We start from the raw sequence: 26,966 nt of genomic DNA on the forward strand, positions 1-26,966 counted from the left end.
TTAAATGACTTGCCCAGGGTCACCTAGCTAGGAAGTGCCTGAGGCCAGATTTGAACCTTCAGCCTCTAGAACTGGCTCTCAATTCACTGAGACCCTAGCTGCCTTGGCTTGTGTGTAAATTAGCTTTAAGTAAGGCAGAGTTGTACAAAGTCATCCGCTTCAGTCTCTCTTCCAGTCATCTAAGTCCAGCAGCAAGGCAAAAGTCAAGGCGATTGGTGATGGCTCACAATGCAGTGGATGACCTTGACTTCTTCCATGCCTAACCAAGCTTTAAGTGCTTCACAGTGTCTGCTTCAGGCTCCTTCATAGCCAGTGGAATTAATTTTTCTCATCTCCCCATTCTACCAGGGGAAGTCTTCACTTGCCTAAGGTAGGCAACTCCCCTTAACTCACCAAAGGGTTTGAAGACTGTTGGTTACCTTCAGTCTGGTTTATCCCAACTGCCATGACGGTTTTACTGAGAGATAGCCAGTGCACATGCTACCGCTTTTAGGAGCCACAGGTGAGAGTTGGGTGAGAGGTAGAACCAAAGGTGGATGAGCAGCAGCCTTGAAGAAGGCTCAGCAAAGTGTTTGTCCTCCCTGAACACCCCCATGAGCCCCCAACAACTTGTCCCTCAATGTTGTTTTCTAGTAACATGTGGGTATAGGAGAAAAGATGCTACACCCAACAGAAAACCTGCAAGGAGTCTAGCTCTAGAGTATAACAGAGTGAACAGGGACAAGGAGCAGAAAGTTCATGCATAGTAGTATCAGACTGAAAGTTGATTCCCATGGCAAAGAATTGGAAAATGAGGGAATGTCCATCAATTTGGGAATGGCTGAACAAATTGGGCTACATATTGGTAATAGAATATTATAGTACTATAAGAAATGATGAACAAGATGATTTCTGAAAAAGCTGGAAAGATCCGCTGGAACTGATGCAGAGCAAAATAAGCAGAACTGGGAGAACATTGTACAGGATAACAATAATATTGGAAGATGATTATCTGTGAAAACTTGGCTACTCTCAGCAATGCAATGATTTGGTATAATCCTGAAAGACTTAAGAAGGAGAATGCTATCCACCTCCAAAGAAAGAACTGTTGAAGTCATCTTTCCCATCAGTGTATCTTTGGTTTTATTTTGGGGGTTTGGCTATGTATGAGGGTGCTCTTACAATACTGATCAATATGGAAATGTGTTTTATATGACAATTTAAAAAAAAAGTTGATTCCCAAACTGGAGGCAGTGGAAATCTCAGACAAGCCCTGAAGATTAAGCCTAGGAAGCCTTTCCTATTTTGACTTTTGAGCTTTGGAAAATATATACCCCAGTCACTCTGCCCCCATTTTCTTGCCCTCTGAAATAAGATTGAAATTGTAGAGTTATATTAGGATCTTATGTAGCTCTTTATCTTCATTACTCATGTAATTGTAGAATTGTAGAGTTGGAAGGGACCTTGGTGACCCTCTAGTCTCACCCATAAGGAAAAAGAACCCCAGTATAATATAACAACAGGATCTAGGAGGTGTCTTGGAGGTGCAGAGGCTGAGAGAATCAGTTCCCATTCCATTGGGTCCATACCAAAAAGGCAGCTCTGCATTTTATTTTTTAAGAGCTATTTAAAGTGATGAAGACAGCAGCGTGTGCTCAAGCATACAAAATAAAGAAGGATCCAGAAATAAAGTGCTTTGGGTAGAGCTGAAAGTACTTGGAGGATTTAGCACAATGCTTAGAACCTGAGCCGTTAATAAATGCTGGTTGCCTTCGTCCCCTGCCCTCCACAACAACAGACGTGGAGAATAATTCTCATCATTGTACTTCCACAAAAAGTATCTTTGGAAAACAGGTGGCCTGGCAGCTTAACCTGTCCAGGAAAATTTAATAGCCTCATTTTCTTCGTCGTTAAAATGAATCATTAAGTCTTAAGATCTCTTCCTGCGCTAAATTCTGCAATGGGAGAACCCTACAAACAAGCTCTGCGAAGGAATCTAGTTAGTGTCTCCAAAACAGCACCCCACCCTCTAGGAGGCGCCAATCCCTGGGAGAACCATATAGCCCTGCGATCCCGCATCCTCAACCGGTCGGGAGCGCTATGCACGCTGGGAACTGTAGTTTCTTAGTTCGCATGATAAGCCCGGGCCCGAGAGGCCGGGGACTCGCTTTCCCAGCTTGGCGCGCGGCCCGAGGCGCCGTCTGGGTGATTGGAAACCGGGAAAAATGGCGGTCTCCCTGCGACGTTGAGGCCGCGTTGAGCGGTTCAGCTCCGGTGTGGTGAGTCCCGGGCTCTCTGGGAGCGAGGACGAGATGGGGACTCCAAGGCCCCCACCCACGGGGGGGGTCAGGAACGGGACTGGAGCTCGGGAGGGCGGGGACGGGAGGTCGCTTCCGCCTCGGACGCGTGCTGGGCTCTTCGGGCCGCACGAACGGGGCCCTGGATCGCCCTACCCCCAGCCCTAAAGCCGGCTGGAGTTCATCCTTCCCTCGGCGTGCGGTGCCAGGGACGTCTGCTAGGCACTGGCTGGAGGGGAAGTCAGAGTCCATATCAGAAAAGCCCCCCACCCCGGAGCCTAGCCCTGGTGACCAAGCCTAGCCAAGTGCGTTAGAAGCCACTTCCTAGGTAGATCTTGGGAGACTTAAGGAGGGCGCACTGCTCTCATCCAACTTGAGCAAGTTCGGGTACTTGTTGGCCCTATGGGAGGGGAAATGAAAACAAAAGATAAAAAAAAAAATTGATTTAATACAGAAGCACGAACACTGTCTAGGGAAGAGTGTGGCAAGAAGACTTAGCCTTAAGGGATGTCATATCGGCCAGTTTGGCAGGAGCAGAGAGTATGGGATCCTGGAAAGGTATATATTACCGTTGTAGAAAGCGAAAAATGCCAAACCAAGGAGTTCGAACATTATTTGGTAGATTGCATTAGAGAACCTTTGAAAAGTAGGGGAAATATACTCTTATAGAAAGTGGCAAATGCCAGGCTAAAGAGTTTGAGCATCATTTGGTAGGTTGCAAAACAGTCTTTGAAAGGTTTTGAATGGAGATTATGCCCCATCAAGGGGAGCAACACGAAGAATGAATTTGAAAGAAGTGAGAGTAGAGGAAAGACAACTTGTTAGGCTGTAGCAATAGCCCTAGGTCAATGGTTTCCAGTGTTTTTTTTTTTTAATTGCACACTTTTATGAGTAGGTAACTCTAAAGGATACACCTCTAGTACATGTATACTTATTTTAAAATGAAATCACAAAGCCAGCACCTATCCTATTTATAAATTACTTTTATTATATACTCCTTATGCCATGTATTACATACAGGCACATTATATACAGTTATAATAATAAATAGAAATTTTTAAAGGATGACATGATACCAAAAAAACTTTTAGTTCTTACTAAAATATTAAAGTGACATTTTTGGTAATTGAACTGTGATATTCTCCATTAGAATATTGGTTTAACGCTGTAATTTTTGGTTAAAGGTTTGGTTCTGAGTTTAGTGTATTTTTTAAAATTCTTGCCTGCTGTCTTAGAATTGATCAGTTTATAGGCAGAAAAGCCTTAAGGATTAGGCAATTGGGGTTAAGTGACTTGCGTTGGATCACACAGCTAAGAAGTGTCTGATGTCAGATTTGACCTAGGACCTCCCATCTGCAAACCTGGCTTTCACTGAGCCCCCTCTGAGTTCAGTATATTCTATTACTCACAGTCACCACTGGAAATGAAGCTTAGCAAAATGTAGAGATCCACATGGAAGAAGTGCATCACTGGTTGAATTATGATACACATTTTTCAGTCCCTTCCACCTATCATGCAAATATTTTTGTTAGAATTTGGCTAGTAGATTTCCACCTTGCTTGATAGTGATCACTTTTTACAAGCTAATCAGGAGTTATCCTTAGTTATCCTTTAGCCCTCCTAAAATTATCCTAATTTTCCCTTTCCCCATGACTTGTTTGTTTTCCATATAAACAAGTAATAAATTATATGTTTTCTACTCCCACAGTCCTTTCTCTCCATATGGATAGCATTCTTTCTCATAAGTCCCACAGAATTGTCCTGGATCATTGCATTGCTTTTATTTATTTATTTTTGCCTGTGTGGCTTTTTAGAAATTAATTAATTAATTAGACTTAGAATGTTTTTCCATGGTTACATGATTCATGTTCTTTCCTTCCCCCCCAGAACCCACAAGCAAGTCCACTGGGTTTTACATGTATCATTGTTCAAAACCAGTTTCCATATTATTAATATTTGCAATAGAGTGATCATTTAAAGTCAACATCCCCAATTGTATCCCCATTGAACTATGTGATCAATCATGTTTTTCTTCTGTGTTTCTACTCCCATAGTTCTTTCTCTGGATGTGGATAGCATTCTTTCTCATAAGTCTTTCAGAATTGTCCCGGATCACATTGCTGCTAGTAGAGAAGCCATTTACATTCAATTGTGCCATAGTGTATCGGTCTCTGTGTACAATGTTCTCCTTGTTCTGCTCCTTTCACTCTGTATCAATTCCTGGAGGTCTTTCCAGTTCACATGGAATTCCTCCAGTTCATCATTCCTTTCAGCATAGTAGTATTCCATAACCAGCAGTTACTACAATTTGTTCAGCCATTCCCCAATCAATGGACACCCCTTCATTTTCCAATTTTTTGCCACCACAAAGAGTGCAGCTATAAATATTTTTGTACAAGTCTTTTTCCTTATTATCTCTTTGGGGTACAAACCCAGAAGTAGCATGGCTGGCTCAAAGGGTACACATTCTTTTAAAGCCCTTTGCATATAATGCCAAATTGCCTTCCTGAATGGTTGGATGAATTCACAACTCCACCAACAATGCATTAGTGTCCCAATTTTGCCACATCCCCTCTAACATTTATTATTTTCCTTTACTATCATATTGGCCACTCTGCTAGATGTAAGGTGGTACCTCAGAGTTGTTTTGATTTGCATTTCTTTAATCAGGAGGGATTTAGAACATTATTTCATATAATTATTGATAGTTTTTATTTCCTCATCTGAAAACTGCCCATTCATATCCCTTGACCATTTGTCAATTGGGGAATGATTTGATTTCTTGTAAGTTTGACTTAGTTCTTTGTATATTTAAGAAATTAGACCTTTGTCAGAGAATTTTGTTATAAAAATTTCCCCCCAGGTTATTGCTTTCCTTTTAATTTTGGTTGCATTGGTTTTGTTTGTACAAAACATTTTAAATTTAATATAATCAAAATTATTCATTTTACATCTCGTAATGTTCTCTGGACAGATATATTCCCAAATATTTTGTATTGTCTAAAGTGATTTTAAATGGAGTTTCTCTTTCTAATTCTTACTGTTGATTTTTGTTGGAAATATATAGAAATGCTGAAGATTTATGTGAGTTTATTTTGTCTCTTGCAACTTTACTAAAGTTATTGATTATTTCCACCAGCTTTTTAGTTGATTTTCTAATTATACCGTCATATCATCTGCAAATAGTGATAGTTTAGTTTCCTCATTGCTTACTTTAATCCCTTCAATTTCTTTTTCTTCTATAATTGCCAAAGCTAGCATTTCTAGTATAATATTAAATAATAGTGGTGATAATGGGCATCCTTGCCCTTCTGATGTTATTGGGAAGGCTTCTAATTTATCCCATTGCAAGTGATACTTACTGATGGTTTTGTAACTAAATAATACTATTTATTATTTTGAGGGGAAAGGGCCTTTTATTCCTATACTTTCTAGGGTTCTTGATAGGAATGGATGTTGTATTTTGTCAAAGACTTTTTCTGTATCTATTGAGATAATCATGTGATTTCTGTTAGTTTGGTTATTGATAGGGTCACTCATGCAGATAGTTTTCCTAATATTTAACCAGCCTTGCCTTCCTGGTATAATTCCCACCTGGTCATAGTGAATAATCCTTGTGATAACTTGCTATAGTCTCCTTGCTAGATTTTTGAATCTATGTTCATTAAGATGATTGATCTGTAGTTTTCTTTCTCTGTTTTTGGTCTGCTTGGCTTAAGTATCAATACCATATTTGTGTCATAAAAAGAATTTGGTGAGATTCCTTTGCTTATTTTGTCAAATAGTTTGTATAGTATTGGGATTAGTTGTTCTTTAAATGTTTGATAGGATTCACTTGTGAATATATCTGACCCTGGGAAGTTTTTCCTGGGGAGTTCATTGATGGTTTGTTCAATTTCTTTTTCTGAGATGGGATTAAGTATTCTATTTTCTCTTTTGAGGCAATCTATTCCCTAATCACTACACCCCCACATCCAGATGTAGTGATTAGGGAATTGCTTAAGGCAGTGATGGGCAAACTACGGCCTAGATCTGGCCCACGGGGAATAGTTTGCCCATCACTGATCTAGGCAATTTATATTTCAGTAAATATTCATCCATTTCACCTAGATTGTCATACTTATTATATAGCAATAGCTTCTAATAATTGCCTTAATTTCCTCTTCATTAGAGCTGAAATTCCCCTTTTCATACTGATAATTTGATTCTCTTCTTTCTTTTAAAAATTAGATTAGCTAGTATTTTATCTATTTTGTTTTTTATTTTTTCAAAGAACCAATTCCTAGTCTCTTTTATTAGTTTAATAGTTCTTTTTACTTTGTTTTATTAATTTCTCCTTTGACTTTTAGGATTTCCAATTAATCTTTATCTTGGGATTTTTACTTTGTTCTTTTTCTAGTTCTTTTAGTTGCATGCCCAATTCATTGATCTCCTTTTTCTCTGTTTTGTTGATATAATCCAGGGGTCTGCAACCTTTTTGGCTATGAGAGCCATAAACTCCACATTTTTTAAAATGTAATTTTGTGAGAGCCATACAATATGTTTAACACTGAATACAAGTAAATATGTGCATTTTATGTAAGAACAACACTTTTAAAGTACAATAAGTCTCTGAACTATTTTTAATAACGTTATTATGTGCTAACCAATGATGAATAAAGTACTTCTTACCATTAATGTGACTTCTGGTATGGCATGGTTTTGCCGATGGATTTGTAATCTGGTTGATATGTGGTGAGGTTAAGCTTCATGCAGGAATTGAGATTTCCATCTGTTAAATGTGATCTTACATATAAAACTCCTTTACACTAAGAAAATTGCTGAAATAAAGACAGAAAAATTCAGGGAAGAATACTTTTTCTTCTCCCTCTCTCAAGTCAGGCAACAGAAGAAGAAAAAGCTGCCAGCCTGCTGGTTAAGCCATTTGGCCACATAAATTAAGTAGGAAATCAGGAGATTACAAAAAATAACACAAGTTGTGTGCAGACATTAGTAAGTAGTGGGGGAGGAGGGTACCTTTTCATGGAAAACTGGCCAGGACACATCACACACATTTCCTGGTACAGGTGTTTATCAGTGCTGCCTACTCAATCATTCTGTATCAAATGAAACAACTACTGGGGAGAAATGCTTCTCACTAATGAAGCATATGTAAAGATATAATCTGACTATAGTTCCCCTTTAAGAGCAGGTAGAAAAGTTAAAAACGATAACAATCCCACAAATAGGGAGTGCAGACCCCATGAGTAGAGGTAACAAACAAAGCAGTGTCCTCACTGAAAAATCAATATAGCAGCAGAATAGGTAAAACAAGTGAGACAGTTCCAGGGATGGTTTGTAAATGTATAAATACACTGAGATAAAGCCATGTAAATCAGAGGCAGAGGGGTAACAAACAAGGCAATGTCCTCACCGAAAAATAAATATAGCAGCAGAATAGGTAAAAAAAAAAAGTGAGAAAGGATTGTAAATGTATATATGCACTGAGATAAAGCCATGTAAATCAGAGGCAGAGGGGTAGAGAATGTAGACAAAAGTGATCAATCACTATACAGGACCCCAAGATGTCAGTAACAGGTGTGGAAAGAGTAAAAGGAGGGCAGAAGGAGGAACACACAGCACACCTATCAAGCTGAACTAATGACCAGGATTCGTCTTGCGCGGCAATATCAATGAGGGAGCCTTCTATCTTAGAAGATAGTCGCGGTTCCAAAAGGTACGTGATGTCTGTAATAAGAGAATAAAGCACGTGGATGGGGTTTGTGGGTCCCTAAGTCAATAGGTGGGAAAGGAGGGTACAATAGTGGAGGTAGTAGATCGAGGTGGTAGGAGAGATGTAAGGGAATGGCTGAGTTTAGGGAAATATAAGACGTTTAAGTATAATGAGCGGCAAAGGTAGAGGATGAGGTAGTTGGGCAGGCAGCTGCAACAGAGAGACACAGACTGGGTACACAGGCTTGAGACAGAGGACACTGAAGGGAAACAGGCTGAACCCTTTCAGGTAGGAAGGGCACTTCTACAGACAAAAGGTTGGGTCCAGTCAGAAATGGTTTGAAACTAACTAGGGGGCTTTCTAGTCAGTTTCTCAAGTTCACAAAAGAAGAGCCCCAAGGCTCTTCCCTGTCTGTGAAATAGAAGGGCTTCTCAGAGGAAGTATAGAGATCACCACTTCTTCCAAGATGGACGCTTCCAACTCCCCTCAGGACCCAAAGAGAAACTATTCCTTTCTCTCCTTATCCCTCTTATTCAACCAAGATTTAGCAAAAAGTTTGATTAAATAACAACAGGGTTTATTAAGTTTCAGGGTTGATTATAAAGGACAGAGGGATACAAAGTTTCTCTAACAACCACCTAGGGAGAAGCTCCAGGTGGGGGAGGGACACAGGAATGGGGCAAACTGAGCAAGAGCCTGCTCCCACTCAGCCCGGGAGGTTTTGTTGCCTTTAAGTTTAGGGAATACACAATGAATCAGGAGATAATTTGTATCAAGGGTAAGCCCTACTTGTCTATGGGGAAAACCCAAGTCTTCAAAGTTTGATTGCTACCACCCAAATCCACCCTTCTCCCAAAACCCACAGGAAATTAGGAAAGGAAATGGGGAATGGAATAGAGAAGGTCAGGGAGATCAGAGGAATTAGCCAAGCTACAAAATCTCAAGAGAAAAGGCACAGATTCAAGGCCAGGTTTCAGCCCAAAGACCGAGCTCAGTTGACCCTTCTGCTCTGACCGAGCCTCCCGGATCAACTGCCTCTAGTCAGGGTTCTAAACCCTCTCAACTGACAGAAATTCTGCGGTTAGCCTTTTGCAGGTTTGATTGCACCTCTGCACTACACGTCATGACATTGACATATCACGTGACACATGATGTCATGGGTAAACTGTTAGTTACTGTGCTGCAGTTTGTCTGTCAGTGCGCGCTCCTGTAACAGCGCCTGAAAAAAAATTGACTTTATGACTCCTGCAGAAAGAGCCATACGTTGCCGACCCCTGATATAGGCACTCAGGGATATAAATTTTTCCCGAGTACTGCTTTGGTATCCCATAATTTTTGATATGTTGTCTTCTCTTTGTCATTCTCTTCAGTGAAATCAGTCATTGTTTCTATGATTTGTTCTTTAAACTACGAGTTTTGAAGAATTAGATTATTTAGTTTCCAGTTAATTTTTAATTTGTCTCTTCTTGAACCCTTACTAATTATAATTATTATTGCATTATGATCTGAAAAGATTGCATTTATCATTTCTGCTTTTCTGCATTTGTTTGTGATGTTTGTATGCCTTAGTATATGGTCAGTCTTTGTATTTGTACCATGTGCTGCTAAAAAGAAGTTATATTCCTTTTTATCCCTATTTAGTTTTCTTTAGATATCGATTAAATTTAACTTTTCCAAAATTTCATTCACCTACCATACTTCTTTCTTATATATTTTTAGGTTTGATTTATCTAGTTCTGAAAGGGGAAGGTTGAGGTCCTCCACTAGTATAGTTTTACTATGTATTTCCTTAAGCTCCTTTAGTTTCTCCTTTAAAAATCAGAATGCTATATCGTTTGGTGCATATATGTTTAGTATTGAGATTACTTCATTGTGTTTAGTACCTGTTTAGCAAGATGTAATTTCCTTCCTTATCTCTTAATCAGATCAGTTTTTGCTTTAGCTTTGTCTGAAATCATGATTGCTACTTGTAAAAGAGATGGGGCACCAGGGATGTAAATGTGTCCTAATGGTTTGTGGGTTCACACACTGGGTTGAAGGAGAGACAGGACTAACCAGGATAGGGAGACCAAGAATCAAGAATGGCAGTTGGCCTGTCACTCTGCTCACCCTAGGCCAGGGTCTATGGAACCAGCAGGCAAGGTAAAAGTTTTAAACAGTTTAATTGTGAAAAACTAAAAGGATGGGATAGGGGATTCTACACTAAAACCTAAATGGCAAAACCACAGGGCAAGGGGAGGACTTGACTTCTCTAATCTTAGTGACCTAAGCAGGCAGGGCCCAAAGGAGCTGTGCAGGAGTCACTGGGAAGTCTGCTTCAAACCTGGTTCCAGCCAGGTTTGACCAGCACAGCTAACGGGCCTGAGGGTGGCTTTGAGGGTTCTCATGGTAATCCACAGATGATCACAGGATGCCAAAAGCCAAGGTGGTCCAAGGTATCCAAGTAGAGAGAGTGTGTTTGAGATGCTGTCCACCAGATCCCAAATTCCTCCTCCACTTGGTGCAGCTCTGCAGTTCTTGTCCACTTGCTAGATGCCACCACCACTCAGGATCCCAGGGAGTCTGGATGCAGGGTGTCCTTAACTCTGAGATCTTCCAGGGTTAGCAGCAGTTTGTGCCAACCACTAATGGAGTCTCTTTCAGAGCACATGCCACTTCCTGCTCCTTCATTCCATCTTGGAATGCTCCAGCCCTTCCTGCTAGGTCCAACCTTAATACTTAATTAATTACTAACTAATCTTCCTCACAACATACTCCTGCTTTTTTAAATTTTAGATGATACATAATAAATTCTGCTCCAGCCTTTACCTTTACTCTGTATGTGTCACCCTGCCTCAAATGTGTTTCTTGTAAACAACTTATAGTAGGATACTGGTTTTTAATCCGCTCTGCTATCCACTTCTGTTTTATGGGTGAATTCATCCCATTCACATTTAGCATTATAATTATTAACTGTGTATTGTACTCCATCTCATATCCCCCTTTTGATCTTGCTCTGTTCCCTTTTACTCTCTTCCTCACCAATATTTTGCTTTTTATCACCCCCCCCATCCCCTTCCCTCCAACTACACCCTCCCCCTTCCCTTGTCTTATTCCCCTTCTACTTCTCTGTAGGGTAATATAGAATTCTATACCTTACTGAGTGTGGTTGTTATTCCCTCTCTGAGCCAGTTACGATGAGAGTAAAGTTTAAGCATTGTTCATCACTACCCTCATTCTCCCCTCCCCTGTAATAGTTTTCATGCCTCTTTATGTTATATGATTTATCCCATTCCATCTCTCTCTTTCCTTTTCTCTCAGTGCAATCCTCCTTTTCACCCCTTGATTTTTTTTGTATATCATATCAGCAGCAGCAGCTTATTCTGTGACCATCCCCCATCTAGGTTTATTCCTTCTATCTGCTCTACTACTAAGAATAATGTTTAAGAATTACACATATCCTCTTTTCATGTAGGAATACATATAGTTTGACATTATCGAGTCCCTTAAATTTTCTCTTTCTTATTTACCGTTTTAAGCTTGGATCTCGGGTTTAGACTTCAGATTTTTTGTTTAGGTCTGGTTTTTTCCTCAGGAATGCTTGGAAATCTTCTATTTTATTAAATGACCATTTTTCCCCCTGAAAAAATATGCTGGGTTTTTCTGGATAGGTGACTCTATCCTAGATCTTTCCTCCTTCCTGAATATCATATTCCTTTAATGTGGAAGCCGCTAAGTCTTTTGTGATCTCAATTGTAGCTCCATGGTATTTGAATTGTTGTTGTTTTTTCTGGTTGCTTACAGTATTTTCTCCTTGGCTTGGGTACTCTTGAATTTAGCTGTTATATTCCTGGGGGTTGTCATTTGAGGGTTTATTTCTGTTGGTGATCTGTGGTTTCTTTCCATTTCCATTTTATTTTCTTAATTAACAATATCTGGGTAGATTTCTTTGATAAGTTCTTGTATTATGATGTCCATGGGGTTTTTTTTGTTTTTGTTTTTTGTTTTTTTAATCGTGGCTTTCAGGTAGTCCAACAATTCTGAAATTATGTCTCCTGGATCTATTTTCCAGATCAGTTGTTTTTTCATTGAGATAGTTCATATTCTATTTTTTCATTCTTTTGATTTTGTTTTATTGTTTCTTGATGTCTCATGAAATCATTAGCTTCTAGTTACCCAATACTAATTTTTAAGGAATAATTTTCTTCCATCAGCTTTTGAGCCTCCTTTTTATTTGGCCCATTTCTTCTTACATTGCTTTTCTTTCTCTTCCCCATTTTTCTTCTGCCTCCCTTAATTGATTTTTGAAATCCTTTTTGAGCTTTTTCAGAATCTTAAGTCCAATTCATATTTTTCTTTTGGACTTTGTTAGCTTTGTGTTAGCTTTGCTTTCACTGTCCCCTTCTGTGTCTGTACTTTGCTATTTGTCTCCATAAAAATCCTTTCAACTTAGGTGCTTTTTTTTGTTGTCTGCTCATTTTTCCTACCCTTTTTAAAGGTTGGCTCTGTTCTCAGGGAGGTTAGGGCCCCTTCTTAAACTTCAGTCCTTCCTTGCTGCTACCCTTAGCCTTATTTCTGGGTTTCTGGCAGTTTTAGATCTTCCAAGATAGTTTGATAGTCTGAGGGCTGGGAGCTCTAAGGACCATTTCCCACTGCTGATTTGATAATGCCCTGAGACTGCTGATAGCTCAAATTCTAGCTTCAGGCTTGGGTGAAGCTTTTGATCTTACTCTGAGCTTGATTGGGTCATGCACAAGCAGACTGCCCTGCCCTTGAGCCTTTGACAAGAGGCTCAGGGGGGCCAGCTTTTGGTCCACCAACTGCCCCAAACTGGAATCTGTGTCCTCACCACAGGCCCTGGCTGGGACTCCTGGCCTCCCTCTGGACCCACACAGATCATACTGCACAGCACAGACTGCCCTGGGCTGGAATTTCAGTCCTCACTGAAGGTTTGCTTGGAACCTCAAGGGGTGTTGGGTTGACTTGGACCACTATTTGCCCAGGCAGGGTCTTAGGATCTGAATGTTGGCTTGGGCTTAGGTTCTGAACCTGGGACAACAGATGTGGGGTGGAGATGTGTAGCTTGCTCTTGGCTTTCTCTTTATTTCTTGCTAAAGTCTTACTGACTCTGCCCCTTCTCATCCCAGTGCCCCAGATATTTTTGGCCTACCTTTTGGGTTTTTCTCTTCTTGAAAGTTGTATCACTCTGTCTCCTTATTGGTTCTTTCACTATTGCATTCATTTTGCGATGTTCAAATCAACAATACTTGGCAACTTATAATTATGAAAGAGGGAAAGAATCAAGAAGTCACTGACATTCAGGAATGTTTGTTGGGTGTCCTTATGGCTCTGAAGGAGGCCACTTAAAAACTCCTCTTAGGGGTCAGCTGGGTGGCTCAATGGATCGAGAGCCAGGCCTAAAGATAGGAGGTCCTCAGTTCAAATCTGACCTCAGACACTTCCTGGCTGTGTGATCCTGGGTAAGTCACTTAACCCCCATTGCCTAGCCCTTACCACTTTTCTGCCTTGGAACGAATATATAGTATTGATTCTAAAGCAGAAGGCAGAGGTTTAAAAATAAAAATAAAAGCTGTACTTAGTCCAGGACCCAGCTCCCCTGACGTTTGCAGAAGCAGTGTCACCCAGAAGGTTCAGAAAGCTTGAGAGCAGGAGGGCTTTGTTAGGGAAGGGATTGCCAGAGCCATCCTGCCTGAACCACTGTTGAGTCATATGGCTCTGTGGAGCACAGGCTACTTCACTTCATGCAAGGAGAGAACCCTTTGAACCAGAAGCTACCACAAGAATCTTGCTTGGGGTTACATAGAGCTAGATCTGAAAGGACTTCAAAGACCATCTTGTCTAGCCCCCCTATTTTACAAATGTGGTTTAGAAGATGTGAGAGGCACCACCATACTTCCTTACGTTGTTAATAGATTTTAGTATAATAGACCATGTGGGAAATTATCCAAGTTAAAAAATATCATCAATATTATTCAGAGTATTATTCATTATTTTTCTTTTCCTTGCCTGCTACATTTATTGACACAAAACCCCTCTTGTTTGGATGGATGGCATGAAATGAGCCTGAAAAGGAACTTTTCATTTTACAATCAGAATTTAGAGAACCAACAGTCCTGACTCATAGAAGATTCCTGGTCTGTGAGAACATCTTTGGGGTCTTCAGAGCAGATCCAGACTTGTTATCAGTATGAGTGCTTGGGGTGGGTTTTATAGACCAAGTGGCATTTGGAAATACTGAGCCACAGTGAATAAATGTGGCAATGTTGTTCTCTTTAGGTTGGGACTTGAGAGTACCCCAGGCAGAAGGGGGAACAGAATCACTTTTGCTCTGCCCTTCGGTGAGACAAGGTAATGCAGACAGGATGGCATTTGGACAAGACTGTGAGATCTGTTTGGCCCTAATAGCAGTATTACTTTCCAAGTCTCAGGTCCTTGAGGGAGTATGAAATCTGTTTGAGTATGGGGAATAAGATCCCAGGACTCCTGCATGGTACTGTTTTCTTAGTCTGATCTAAGGTGAGTTGTAGTATCCCAGACCAGATTTCTTTATAAATCAACAGCATTATGGATTTTAATTCCAAACCTCTTAAGTTTTTCTTTAGATCTTGGCATTTGGGTGGTAGGATTAAGTACTGGGCTTGGAATCATGCAGACTTGAGTTTAAATCCTGCCTTAGATACATTTTAGCTATGCAATGGTGTTTTTTCTCATCTCTAAAATAAGTATAACATGTAAATCCACCACCAAAGGTTGTCACAAGAATCAAGTGAAATTTCATATATATTTATATGTGTGTATACATTTCTTTGTAAACCATAAAGCATTATGTAAATGTTAACTATTATTATTACTATTTCTCCCTCTCAAGCATTCTATTTGGACCTTAGACATGTATTCAGGTCTGAGAATGGCTAGCAGATGCAACATTGTTCTTGGATGTTTAATTTGAGATGTTTTTATGGTTCAGTGTACTCCTCACCACCAGTCCTTGTTTATCAATAGATGGCAGGAGAGCTGGCTGATAAGAAGGACCGTGATGCTTCACCTTCCAAGGAAGAGAGGAAAAGGTCACGATCCCCTGATAGAGAGAGGGAGAGGGACAGAGATCGAAAGTCTTCCCCATCTAAAGATCGGAAGCGTCACAGGTCAAGGGACCGACGAAGAGGAGGCAGCCATTCTCGTTCACGTTCCAGGTCCAAGTCCACAGAGAGGTAAATGAGCTCATTGTGGAGGAAAGAAGAGGAGATCCCAGCTATAGCCCAGCCTAGCCCTTGGGATGGCTCCCATGACTCCACATTGCATTTAGACAGTTAGGCCTAGAATAAGCATCAAAGACCTGATAGGCTGTGACAGAAGGGGATGAGGAACCTTTTTTAATATTCTTTTCTATAAATGCACATTTTAAGGCTAGAAAATATGGTTGTTTCAAAGACCCACAGGTAAGGTTATTTTGTGTAAAGTTTAATTATACATGTTAAAATGAAGATTCAGTACCTCTTGTGGAAATTAACACCAGTAAGAATTTAAATCTATTGAACTCAATAAACATTAAGAACCAGCTATGTACAAGACACTGCACTAAATAGTTGGAATGTAAACAACATTGGACATCCTTTCCTGTCCTGAGGCTGTTTAGAATAGAGATTTCTCTGTTTGATGCTGCCCACTACAAATGAAGTGATACCAATGTTTCTGTAAATTAGATTTTATTGCCATGTACTTTTTGTACTGGGAGAATCAGTAGGAAAAGCAGATTGGAATGTAAAGACTATAGACTGAGTAATCATTGATACAGAACTACAAAATGTATTCATGTCAATAATGTGACCTGTAATTTTGCAGCCATTAATGCAAAGAAAGTATGGTCGTCATTATTAAAGATCTATAAATAACTAATTTTTTGTGCCATTCTAAAATTGAAATAAACTAGTCTTTTAGCATCTTTTAGAAAAGGTGAAAAATTTCAAGCCTTGCCTACAGTGCATATATTCCTTCACCCAGTTCTATTTCTACACATTCCCATACTTTTACCCTAGATCATCTTGTGGTCATTGCTATGACCAATCAGTTGTTGCTTGTTATTTGGCAACTTCTCAGTATAACAACAGACCTACATAACTCCTTCTGATCTCCTTTGTGACCTCCATGATAGCCCTATCTCCCAGTTTGAGAAAATTTTCTTTAGGATAGTAAAGAAAGGAAATATGGCTTGAGGTAGAGGAAAAGAAAGAGGAAAAGGAGACTCTTGTGATTAAAGTGGGAATGACAAGTGATCTCTTAAATTTGTTGTCTTTTAGGGAAAGGAGACATAAAGATCGAGATCGGGACAAGGATAGAGATCGAAACAAGAAGGACCGGGACAAGGATGGACATAGACGAGACAAGGACCGTAAACGATCCAGGTATCTGAGAAGTGGAAAAGGGACTACAAATGAATTCACCTGGCCCTTTGCATTTTGTAATGAATGGCCATTCACAGAAAAGTAGATTTAAATTATTAGAGAGTAAGCTCCCTTCTTTCTTTGCAGAGTTGGCAATTATGAGTATGGAACATTTCCTATACTGTCAGGCTTAGTAGGTGTTTCTCTTTTCTTTGTAGCAAGGGATGGCTTGCTGGGTAAGGGAATGGGGGGAATAGTTTCAGAAATGGAAGTAAAAATATAAATTATCAACAAAACTATCAAAAATGAAAGAAGCATTTAACCTCCACAGGTTGGTGACCATTCACATGTTACTTTTTTTATTTAAAAGGCACTTGGGGCAGCCAGATGATCCAGTGTTTAGAGAGTCAGGCCTAGAGATGGGAGATCCTGAGTTCAAATGTGGCCTCAGACACTTCCCTAGCTATGTGACCCCTAGGCAAGTCACTTAACCCCAATTATTAGCCCTTACTGATCTTCTGCTTTGGAACCAATTCTTAGTATTGAGTTTAAAACAGAAGTAAGAATTAAAAATAAAAAAAAATTTAAAAAGACATGAAATTGTGCAGTGGCTGCTATTAAGCTCCACTAATTTAATCTTTTGGTGTATATGGGAATATTTCTGATTTTGACTTTCTTTGGATATATATCTTGCATTGAGATCTCTAGATCAAGGGGGAAGGACATTTTATTCACTTTCTTTGCATAATTTCCAATTGCTTTCCAAAATGACTGGACCAATTTGCAATTCCACCAGTCTTTCCATAGCTTCTCCAACCTTGATTTTTTCCATCATTTATTATTACTGTCAATTTGCTGAGTGAAGTGAAACCACAGGGTTGTTTTTACATTTCTCTTACTTTTAGCAATTTGGAAGTGTTTCATATGGTTGTTAATAGTTTGAACTTCTATTTGTTCATGTCCTTTGGCTAATTATCGATTGAGAAATGATTCTTGGTCTTGTATTTTTTTGTTTGTTTGTTTGTTTTTTAACCCTTAACTTTTGTGTATTGGCTCCTTGGTGGAAGAGTGGTAAGGGTGGGCAATGGCGGTCAAGTGACTTGCCCAGGGTCACACAACTGGGAAGTGTCTGAGGCCGGATTTGAACCTAGGACCTCCTGTCTCTAGGCCTGGCTCTCAATCCACTGAGCTACCCGGCTGCCCCTTGGTCTTGTATTTTTGTGTTAGTTCTCTACAGCTCTTAGAAATCTGACCCTTATCAGAGATATTCAATACAAACTTTTTTCCCCACAACCCATTATTTCCCTTTTATTCTAGTTGCATTGATTGTCTTCATTCCAAAGATTTTCAAATTCATATATAATCAAAATATCTATTTTATTTTAAAAGATCTATCCCTTGTTTAGTTAACAGTTCTAGCCAGAGTCATTGGGGAAAATTGCCTGATCTTATTTTTTTCTAATTCTAATTCTAATTCTAATTCTAGTTTGACCTTTGATAATCAGATCTAGTTTCCATTTTATACTTATACTGTATATATGTAAGATGTTGGTCTAAACCTAATTTCTTCCTTTGTGTTCCAGTTCTCTGAACGGTACTTGTCAAATAGAGGCTTTTTCCCCCAAGTATTTTTGTATTCCTGATTTTATCAAGTACTGAGTTATTACATTTTAATTTTTTCAGATTCTTCTTATGTAGTCTTTGACTTTAGATATAATTTTGGAAAAAAATACAAGTCTATTATTGATGAATGAATATAAAATAAGGCTATCTTGGCCCCTCTAGATACTTTTTTTTCAAGTTCTGCAAAGCAATAAGTATATAAGACAGAAGAAGAATAGTACATTAAAGAAAGGCTGATTTTTGGAGGTTATTTCAGATTCCTCATAGCCTAAACTCAAGTGTAGGTGAAAAAGAGTGAGGCTAGAGGAAGAGGGAAAAGGACCCTAAGTGTGACTGGGTGAAATGTAACAGATTGTTTTTGTCACTTGGGTCATTTACAGTTAAGTATAGGGTTTTTTCCCTAACTATAACCAATTTGGAGAAAATAGCTTTCATATTTATAAAAGCCAGTTGAGGACTTATTTCTCTAAGGAGAGAAGAAATTGAAGGAGAACTGAGGTCCAGTCCCTGTTCAGTTGTAGATAAGCTAAGATTCCCTTGAGAGGTGGTGATCCGGCAGATCTTGTTACATTCTGACTGTCATTTGGCTTTTCCATCATGCTCTCTCTGGGGCTCTTTCAAAGGCAAAGGCATGATGTGGAATTTTTCTCTTCTTTCCCCTTGAAGTTTATCCCCTGGCAGGGGCAAAGACTCTAAGTCCCGAAAGGACAGAGATTCCAAGAAGGATGAAGACGATGACCATGGAGAAAAGAAGCCAAAAGTAAGATTCCTTTGCATTCCCTAGCCATTAGATCATCAGAGAAAGGAGAATTCTAGGTACAAGTAATGGGTACCATTTGTGTCTCCAGGCCCAGCCCTTGTCTCTGGAGGAACTTCTGGCCAAGAAGAAGGCTGAAGAGGAAGCTGAGGCCAAGGCAAGAATTTAAAAATATGGATTAATTCTTTCTTCCTGGAGGTCTTAGAGCCCCTTCCTTTCTCTGCATCAGTCAGACAGTTTTTTGCCTTTTTTGACTGGGCTCACTACTCTTACAGCCCAAGTTCCTCTCCAAAGCAGAAAGAGAGGCTGAAGCCCTCAAGCGGCGGCAGCAAGAAGTGGAGGAGAGACAGAAGCTGATTGAGGAGGAGAGGAAGAAAAGGAAACACTTCCAAGACCTGGGCAGGAAGATGCTGGGTGAGGGTGCTGCATGGGGGTCAGTGTGGACTGGCCATCGGGGAGGTGAGAGAAGGGGAGAAGAACCTCGTGAGTCTTGATAGAAGAACACTATAAAGTGGTTGATCTCCCCAGAAGCTAATGCTTCCTGGGCTGGGACTGTGTTGTCCTCCTTTTTTCACTTGTATCTGTGCTTATTTTCCTACTCATTTCCCCTTCCTTTTGTCGTCTTCTGCCCTATAGAGGACCCTCAAGAGCGGGAGCGCCGAGAACGTAGGGAGAGAATGGAGAGGGAAACAAATGGCAATGAGGACGAGGAAGGGCGGCAGAAGATCCGAGAAGAGAAGGACAAGAGCAAGGAGTTGCATGCCATTAAGGTATGAGCGCCAGCCCTGGCTCCGTCACCTCTTCCCACCCTGAGCAGCCTCTCCTAAGAGGGTGACAAGAGCCGGTGAGCCGGGCCTCATGAGCCTCTGTCTTCCCTGGCAGGAACGTTACCTGGGTGGCGTGAAGAAGCGGCGTCGGACCAGGCACCTCAATGACAGGAAGTTTGTCTTTGAATGGGACGCCTCTGAAGACACCTCCATTGACTACAACCCACTGTGAGTGACTTTGGGCCAGACCCTGGGTGCATGTACGTGAAGATGCTTCTCGGAGTGGCAGCGGTCAGGAGCAAATGGAGGAAGGAGGGCCAGGGCTGGTGGTGGGAGAGAGAAGAGAGGGGAAGGGAGAAAAGGAGGGGGGGGGCAGGGATGGGGACAGGCCATGGTCAGGGAGAGGAGCTGAAGCGGTAGCGCTTCCTTGCTGATCGCCTGCTTCCCTGCCCTTTCGTTCTCCCTCCCAGCTACAAGGAAAGGCACCAGGTGCAGCTGCTGGGCCGAGGTTTTATTGCCGGCATTGACCTGAAGCAGCAGAAGCGGGAACAGTCGCGTTTCTACGGAGACCTGATGGAGAAGCGGCGCACTCTGGAGGAGAAGGAGCAGGAAGAGTAAGTGGCCAGTGCGGGCTGGGGGCTGGCGCACCCACAGAAGTGTGGCCAACGTCCCGGCTCCTCCCCAGGGCTCGCCTTCGAAAACTCCGGAAGAAAGAAGCCAAGCAGCGCTGGGATGACAGGCACTGGTCACAGAAAAAGCTGGACGAGATGACGGACAGAGACTGGCGCATCTTCCGGGAGGACTACAGCATTACCACCAAGGGTGGTAAGATCCCCAACCCCATCCGCTCCTGGAAAGACTCTTCACTGCCCCCCCACATTCTGGAGGTCATTGACAAGTGCGGCTACAAGGTGAGTGGAGCCAGGGAGACCCTGCATGGTGCAGCCACTTAGCAACCATGAGCTCAGCCCCTCCCCTACCTGCTGCCTCTTCTGACTAAGGAGCCATTCTCCTTCGGAGAGCTTTGGCCTTTCCTAAGCCCCCTGACCTTAGACCCTCACATGGTGAGTGCAGCCTCCACCTGAGCCCCAGCCCAGTGGAGTGATCCTGGGCGGTCACCCATCCTTCCTTGGGTCTCTGCAGGAACCAACACCCATCCAGCGCCAGGCAATTCCTATTGGACTGCAGAATCGTGACATCATTGGCGTGGCTGAGACCGGAAGTGGCAAGACAGCAGCCTTCCTTATCCCCCTGCTGGTCTGGATCACCACCCTTCCCAAAATTGACAGGTGGCATCAGATGGAGTGGGTGAAGCGGGATGGAAGAGGGCAGAGGCAACAAGTGCACTCTCTGAATTCTTCTTTCTGCCTCTTCAGTGAGCAGGCCCCTCTTTAAGCACAGGCCATTTCATTGAGGTCTAGAGCAGAGGACTCGCACTGCAGACAGGGTCACAGAAGTACAGTAGGGCCCCATTTCTACAGTAAATATGTTCCAAGACCTGCCTCAGGTGGCTGAAACTGCAGATATAGGCAAGCACCCACTGACCCCCATGGATGTGTTTTCTGCCCCTCAGTTTTGTGGATGCTTTGTGGCCTAACCCCCCCCCCAAAAAAAAAAAAAAAAACTAAACTAAAAAATGAAAGTGGAAGCAGAAGAGACCACCACCTGGGCAGACTTTCTATACTTGGAGGTGGGGAGGGGGACTTAGAGTCCTTTGGGTTGACCTTTCATAACTGAAACTGTGGAAAGCAAAACCTCAGATGAGGGGATTTTATCCTATGTAGGATTTTATTATCCTAATTTAGTCTAGCTTTTATTCTTCAGATAAGGAACTGAGGCCCAGAGGGATTAAATAGATTATCCAGGGTCACAAACCTGAGAATGAGAAGAACTGTGTTTTTCTACCTCCTACTCCAGGACTCTTCATGACAGCCCACTCAGGCATGGTGAAAGGGGCTGGACTGTTCACACTGCCAAGGGATAAGTTAATAATTGTTTTCTAGTTTGTGAAGGGATATTACACAGAGGAAGATGAACAGCTGGTTTCTATTTCTTCTAATAACTGAACAAAAAGAAATAGGCTTCAAGTACCACAGAAGAGATTTAGTTTAAACATGAAGAAAAATTTCTTGGCTTTGTAAGGTGTGAAGCACTGGAATAGTTGATGAATAAAATCTTAGTATCTTCTATTCCAGTGACCTCAAGAATAGGAGAAATTCCTAGGCTAGAGCTAGGCCTGTCCTGCCCAAAGACAGGTGAGAAATTAGGAGTTGAAGAATCTTGCTGGTCTACAGCATGATCCTTAATCCCCTTACTCTAGCTTTCTTTAAGGATGATTGTACATCCTTAAGATCTGCCTCCTGATCAGGGAAGAAGGGAAGTAATTAAGAGAGAAAGGACCAAGGCAGATGACAATGGGGTGGTTTCATTTGTCACAGGATTGAAGAGTCAGACCAGGGCCCCTATGCAATTATCTTGGCTCCTACCCGAGAGTTGGCCCAACAGATTGAAGAAGAGACCATCAAGTTTGGGAAACCTTTAGGTATCCGTACTGTGGCTGTCATCGGTGGCATCTCCCGAGAGGACCAGGGCTTCAGACTACGCATGGGCTGTGAGGTTGGTTTGTTTAGCTAGCAAGTCATCCAACTGGTGCAGAGGAATCTAATGTATGAAACTTGGGTTCTCTTTTGAGAGCTCCTTCTATGGGCGTTTAATGGAATTAAGAGTAATATGGCTTATCTGACTGATTGGCACTGTGTGTACCTCTAACCTCACTCTGGGACTAAGTTGGCAGATTTAAAATGTGGAGAATCTTGTGTTTCTCCTCCCAGAGTTGGAAAGGGAAGCATGAAGCATCTCTTTAGAAGAATTAGGGTGCTGAGACCAAGTTTCCCCCAGTGCCTCTGCCTTTGATTGCCTGCTTCTCACTCTCTTTATAGAATTGCCCCTTTGTGTGCCCTTTTCCCCTTAGAAAGTCCCCCTGGATCTTATCTCTGCTTGCCCTCCACACGTTTAGCCCATTCTTTCTTAGAGAGATCTGAGGTGGCCATGTAGAGGCATAATCTCTGGTCAGCTTGCACTGCCAGACATGGGGGAGCAGGATTAATATGCCATTCCTCAGGGAAAATACACTACATGAGCGGAAAAAAGTTTCTTCTTACAGATTGTCATTGCCACCCCTGGGAGACTCATTGATGTACTTGAGAATCGTTACCTGGTGCTGAGCCGCTGCACCTATGTGGTCCTGGATGAAGCTGACAGGATGATTGACATGGGCTTTGAGCCAGACGTGCAGAAGATCCTCGAGCACATGCCTGTCAGCAACCAGAAGCCAGACACGGATGAGGCTGAGGATCCCGAGAAGATGTTGGCAAACTTTGAGTCAGGCAAGCATAAGTACCGCCAGGTAAGGCTGGATCTCTGGACAGGGCTCAGGGGGTTCGGGCATGCTCCAGGCACCTGCCTCATCCTTAGGGTACTTTTTGCCCAAGTCAGAGGCAGAGAAAACTATAAACCATACATAATGCCATGGTGGTGAGGACACAGTTAAGCCGTGGGTTGTGGACTAGAGCATTTAGGGTTTTTCACAGCATCCAGCAAATAGACTCAGTTGTCTGAAAGTCAGAGTCCCATGAGAGCCATGAATCTTAAATAGTCCTTAATGGACCTTAAATGAGAGGCAGAAGACATGTTTTTCAATTTTTTTCAGCATTTTAAGGCATAAATGTCACTTTGAAGTGCATCCTTACGCATACAACAGTCCCACATCCTAGGTTAAACTCTCAGTTGGGAGAGACAGGATTGAAGTGGTAGCCTTGTGTTCCTACAGACTGTCATGTTCACCGCCACCATGCCTCCAGCAGTGGAGCGTTTGGCCCGTAGCTACCTGCGGCGTCCAGCTGTGGTGTACATTGGCTCTGCGGGCAAGCCTCATGAACGTGTGGAGCAGAAGGTGTTCCTCATGTCAGAGTCAGAGAAAAGGTACAGAGGGCAACCTCACTAAGGCAAGGTGGGGTGGCAAGGGGCTCTGGAAGGCCTCTTGTCCCGTCAGGGTGGAGCATTGATGGCAGGTGGAGTGAGGAAGGGACTGAGATAAGGAATTTCAAGAACCAAACTAGTAAAATGGGGTTGCTAGCTCTGCTATTTCTCCTTTGGCAGCTGTTAGAGCCAGGAGCCTATATGGGAGTAGAGTCAGTTGTTCCATTGTGGGCATCTTTCCTATGGCTCTGGGTGTCCAGTTGGTGGGTTGGAAAGCTCAGTTTCCAGATCCTGCCTTCTACTAATCTTTCTCTTTTTAACCCAGGAAAAAACTCTTAGCAATATTGGAACAGGGCTTTGACCCACCTATCATCATCTTTGTCAATCAGAAGAAGGGCTGCGATGTATTGGCCAAGTCTCTAGAGAAGATGGGGGTGAGTGCAGAGGGGCAGAAAGAAACCTAGACTTCTGGGCACTGACCACACACTGTGGGATTCTTTTCTAACCCCTTCCTGCCCCTTTTTTCAGGATCCTAGGAGCCAAAGACAGGGATGGGGGAATAATCTCAGGTCAGCCTAGCAGTGGCAACCACAGCAACCTCTAGTTGAGTCTCATTCAGATTTAATAGGACTTGGGAAGGCTCTTTGCCATTCTGCTTGTCAAGAGACTGGGGATGCAGATAGAGGAGGCCTCTAAAAGTGTAGAACTAAGTTGTACGGTGTGGTCTCCTTCCCTCTGATGGTGGTGACGGAGGAGGTTCCTTCCACTGAACACTTAACTTTCATTAACTCAGCCACTCCAGTATTTGCTTTTCCCATCCCTTGCCTGTGTATCCCTTTATTCTTCGGCTTTTCTTCCTGTCTTCACCCCTACTCCTTATCCTGATCTCGCCTCCACCTATTCTGATTTTGTTGCTCTCTTGTCATTCCTTCTCCTGGCCCTCCCCCTGAGAATGCTCGGGTATTGGGTTCTACCCCCCATCCTCCTCTAGGCCCCTCCAGCAATTCATCTGTCTTTTTCTAAATGAAGTACTTTCTCCACAGTATAATGCGTGTACACTGCATGGTGGGAAGGGCCAAGAGCAGCGTGAGTTTGCACTCTCCAACCTCAAAGCTGGTGCAAAGGACATACTGGTGGCCACAGATGTGGCTGGTCGTGGTATTGACATTCAGGATGTATCTATGGTTGTCAACTATGATATGGCCAAGAACATTGAAGGTAAGGAGGAAATTAAGTGGCTTCAATACAGATTATACTACGACAGTCTCCCAAGCCCTTTGTTCCCATTTGGCCAGTTACTTTCAGGGCTAGCATTTAGTGTCCAAAGAAGATCCTTGTCTCCAGCTTTTCCTTCTGAGACCCTGCGTTTGCCCCTCACCCTGAGAAGACCGTCAGCCCTTTTGCTTTCATGTCACAGTGATCTGTGCCCATCCATCAGGAAACGATAAAGAGTCTGTAGGCCATTAGGAGAAAGAGTGAGGCAAAGGTAGTGGGATGTGGGAACAGAAAAATCTTAAGTTGTGTCCCCTGGGGCAGTCAGAGCCAAACAGTCAAGAAAGTGAGCCCTGGACAAGACACAGCAATTCCCGATGTGAGAAGAACGTGTGACTGAGAAGGGAGTCTTCAGATACTCCTAAGCCAAGGGATGGATATTGCCGAGACGTTCTTGAAACTACTAATAACCTTGTCTCCAACTCCACAGATTATATCCACCGTATTGGACGTACCGGGAGAGCAGGCAAGAGTGGCGTGGCCATCACCTTCCTCACCAAGGAAGACTCTGCTGTTTTCTATGAGCTAAAGCAGGCCATCCTAGAAAGCCCAGTGTCATCCTGTCCCCCAGAGCTGGCCAACCACCCTGATGCTCAGCACAAGCCAGGCACCATCCTCACCAAGAAACGCCGGGAGGAGACCATCTTTGCCTAACCCCACAGCTCTCTCCCTGGCATCAGAGATGCTCTGTGGCTTCCTGCTCCTTTACATCTATTTTCATGCTTCCCACTGGGTGATGGAGGCTAATGGACACATTTAAGATCATACTGCTTAATCCCTTGGACAGGTCCCCGGGGCTGTGATTAGGGCCATAAGGGGAGGTGACTGGGGGAGTTAAAGTGGGAATGAACTAAACGACTGCAAACTGGCCTCACTCTTACCCGTCTGTGGGTCCTCCTCAGATAATGGAGACTTCCCTCTGGCAAGTTGGACATTGGGTTGGCATTTTCCTCTAAACTGAACAGGACCCTGGCCGCCTGGATGGAAGACTTTGGGACAGTCTTCTGCCTGCACTAGCCATAGCAGCATTGCCTGGAGTGATCTGGGGGGCTTGAGGGTTCCCTGACATTGGCAGCTTCTCTTCATGGTCACTTTCATCACCTTTTCCCATGTGGCTCATAAAACAAGTTAAAAGCATTTGACTTGTGTATAGCTGCTGTGCCAGGGAGAAAATGTTCTGCATACACTCCTGGCCCTGGGGAAGTTTTTTTTTTTTTTTTTTTTTTCTTAAATGCTGTGGGGTCAGAGTAGGACCGGCTGTCTGTCTCTCAATTACTAGCTGTGAACAGTTCTGTTTTCTATTCTCTGAGATGAAAGTTTGTATGTTCTGGGAATAAATATATAGACATTATGTATGTGTTTGGTCAGTCCCAGGTCCTAGCTCACTCCTCAACATTGGCTTTACATTTCAAAGATAGAAACAAAAGAAGAACCTAGTTTCTAGATGTATGTGGGAGAGCAGGGCTCATTTTTTACAAAATTCTTTGGGGTAGAATCTTTGGACCACTGGAGATCCAAAAAGGCAGTGGGGGGCTGGGAGGGTGAAGCATAGAGGACAGGTAGCAGGGGAGCACTGATGACAACCTGTTACTTCCACGATTGTACAAAGCATCCTGCGGGGAGCTTTGCAAGGTAAGGGGACAGCCAGCTCATTGGGGCACTTTTGAAGATGGGGATGGTTGATCCTCAGGTCGCGATCCACACTTGTGTCCTTTTAGCCTTCATGGTTACCTAGAGTTCTGTGCCCACAGGGAAAAGTTGTAGAAGGGGGAAGCAGGGGCAGGACTGCCTTTTCTGGCCAATCATGAATTCCATGTAGTGAGAGGCAGACCTGTACCGGTTCTGGCAGTCCAAAGTAGAAGAGTGTGATAAGCCCAGAGATACAAGATCCTGGGTTCAAATGTGACCTTAGACACTTTATAACTGTGTGAGCCTGGGCAAGTCACTTAACACAAATCACCTAGTCCTTAACCACTTTTCTGCCTTGAAACTGATACCTGGCATCAAATCTGACCGAAAGTAAGGTTTTTAAAAAGGTGGCCAACATTCTAGGAGAAAATGGAGGCATGACTAAGGGACCACTTGAGAAATTAATCACACAATCTCGATACCAAAATGGACTTTGGAAATCATCTAACCCAACTATCACATTTTGAGGCGCAGACAACATGAGATGATTTGCTTGTGAGTTACCAATAT

General features: G+C 42.5%; 1 protein-coding gene across 3 annotated transcripts; it reads left to right on the forward strand.

Annotated features, from left to right (window-relative positions):
* The first annotated feature begins 2,175 nt into the window (after positions 1–2,175).
* DDX23 (DEAD-box helicase 23) lies at positions 2,176–26,118 on the forward strand. Of its 3 annotated transcripts, XM_044677377.1 has the most exons (18): positions 2,192–2,258; positions 14,266–14,337; positions 14,992–15,200; positions 16,287–16,391; positions 18,660–18,753; positions 18,842–18,907; positions 19,026–19,164; positions 19,387–19,520; positions 19,633–19,745; positions 19,988–20,131; positions 20,203–20,428; positions 20,661–20,806; positions 21,956–22,133; positions 22,681–22,923; positions 23,347–23,498; positions 23,821–23,929; positions 24,539–24,713; positions 25,198–26,118. In XM_044677377.1, exons 3-18 carry the CDS (start codon positions 14,992–14,994, stop codon positions 25,419–25,421), a joined length of 2,457 nt encoding a protein of 818 aa, XP_044533312.1. In that variant the 5' UTR covers positions 2,192–2,258; positions 14,266–14,337; the 3' UTR covers positions 25,422–26,118. The 3 variants fall into 3 exon arrangements, with proteins under 3 accessions (XP_044533313.1, XP_044533312.1, XP_044533315.1); XM_044677378.1 differs by lacking the exon at positions 14,266–14,337 and having other exon boundaries at positions 2,176–2,258; XM_044677380.1 differs by lacking the exons at positions 2,192–2,258; positions 14,266–14,337 and adding an exon at positions 14,490–14,505.
* Positions 26,119–26,966: the final 848 nt, after the last annotated feature.

Source organism: Gracilinanus agilis, chromosome 5, assembly GCF_016433145.1.
Source record: "Gracilinanus agilis isolate LMUSP501 chromosome 5, AgileGrace, whole genome shotgun sequence".
Lineage (NCBI taxonomy): Eukaryota > Metazoa > Chordata > Mammalia > Didelphimorphia > Didelphidae > Gracilinanus > Gracilinanus agilis.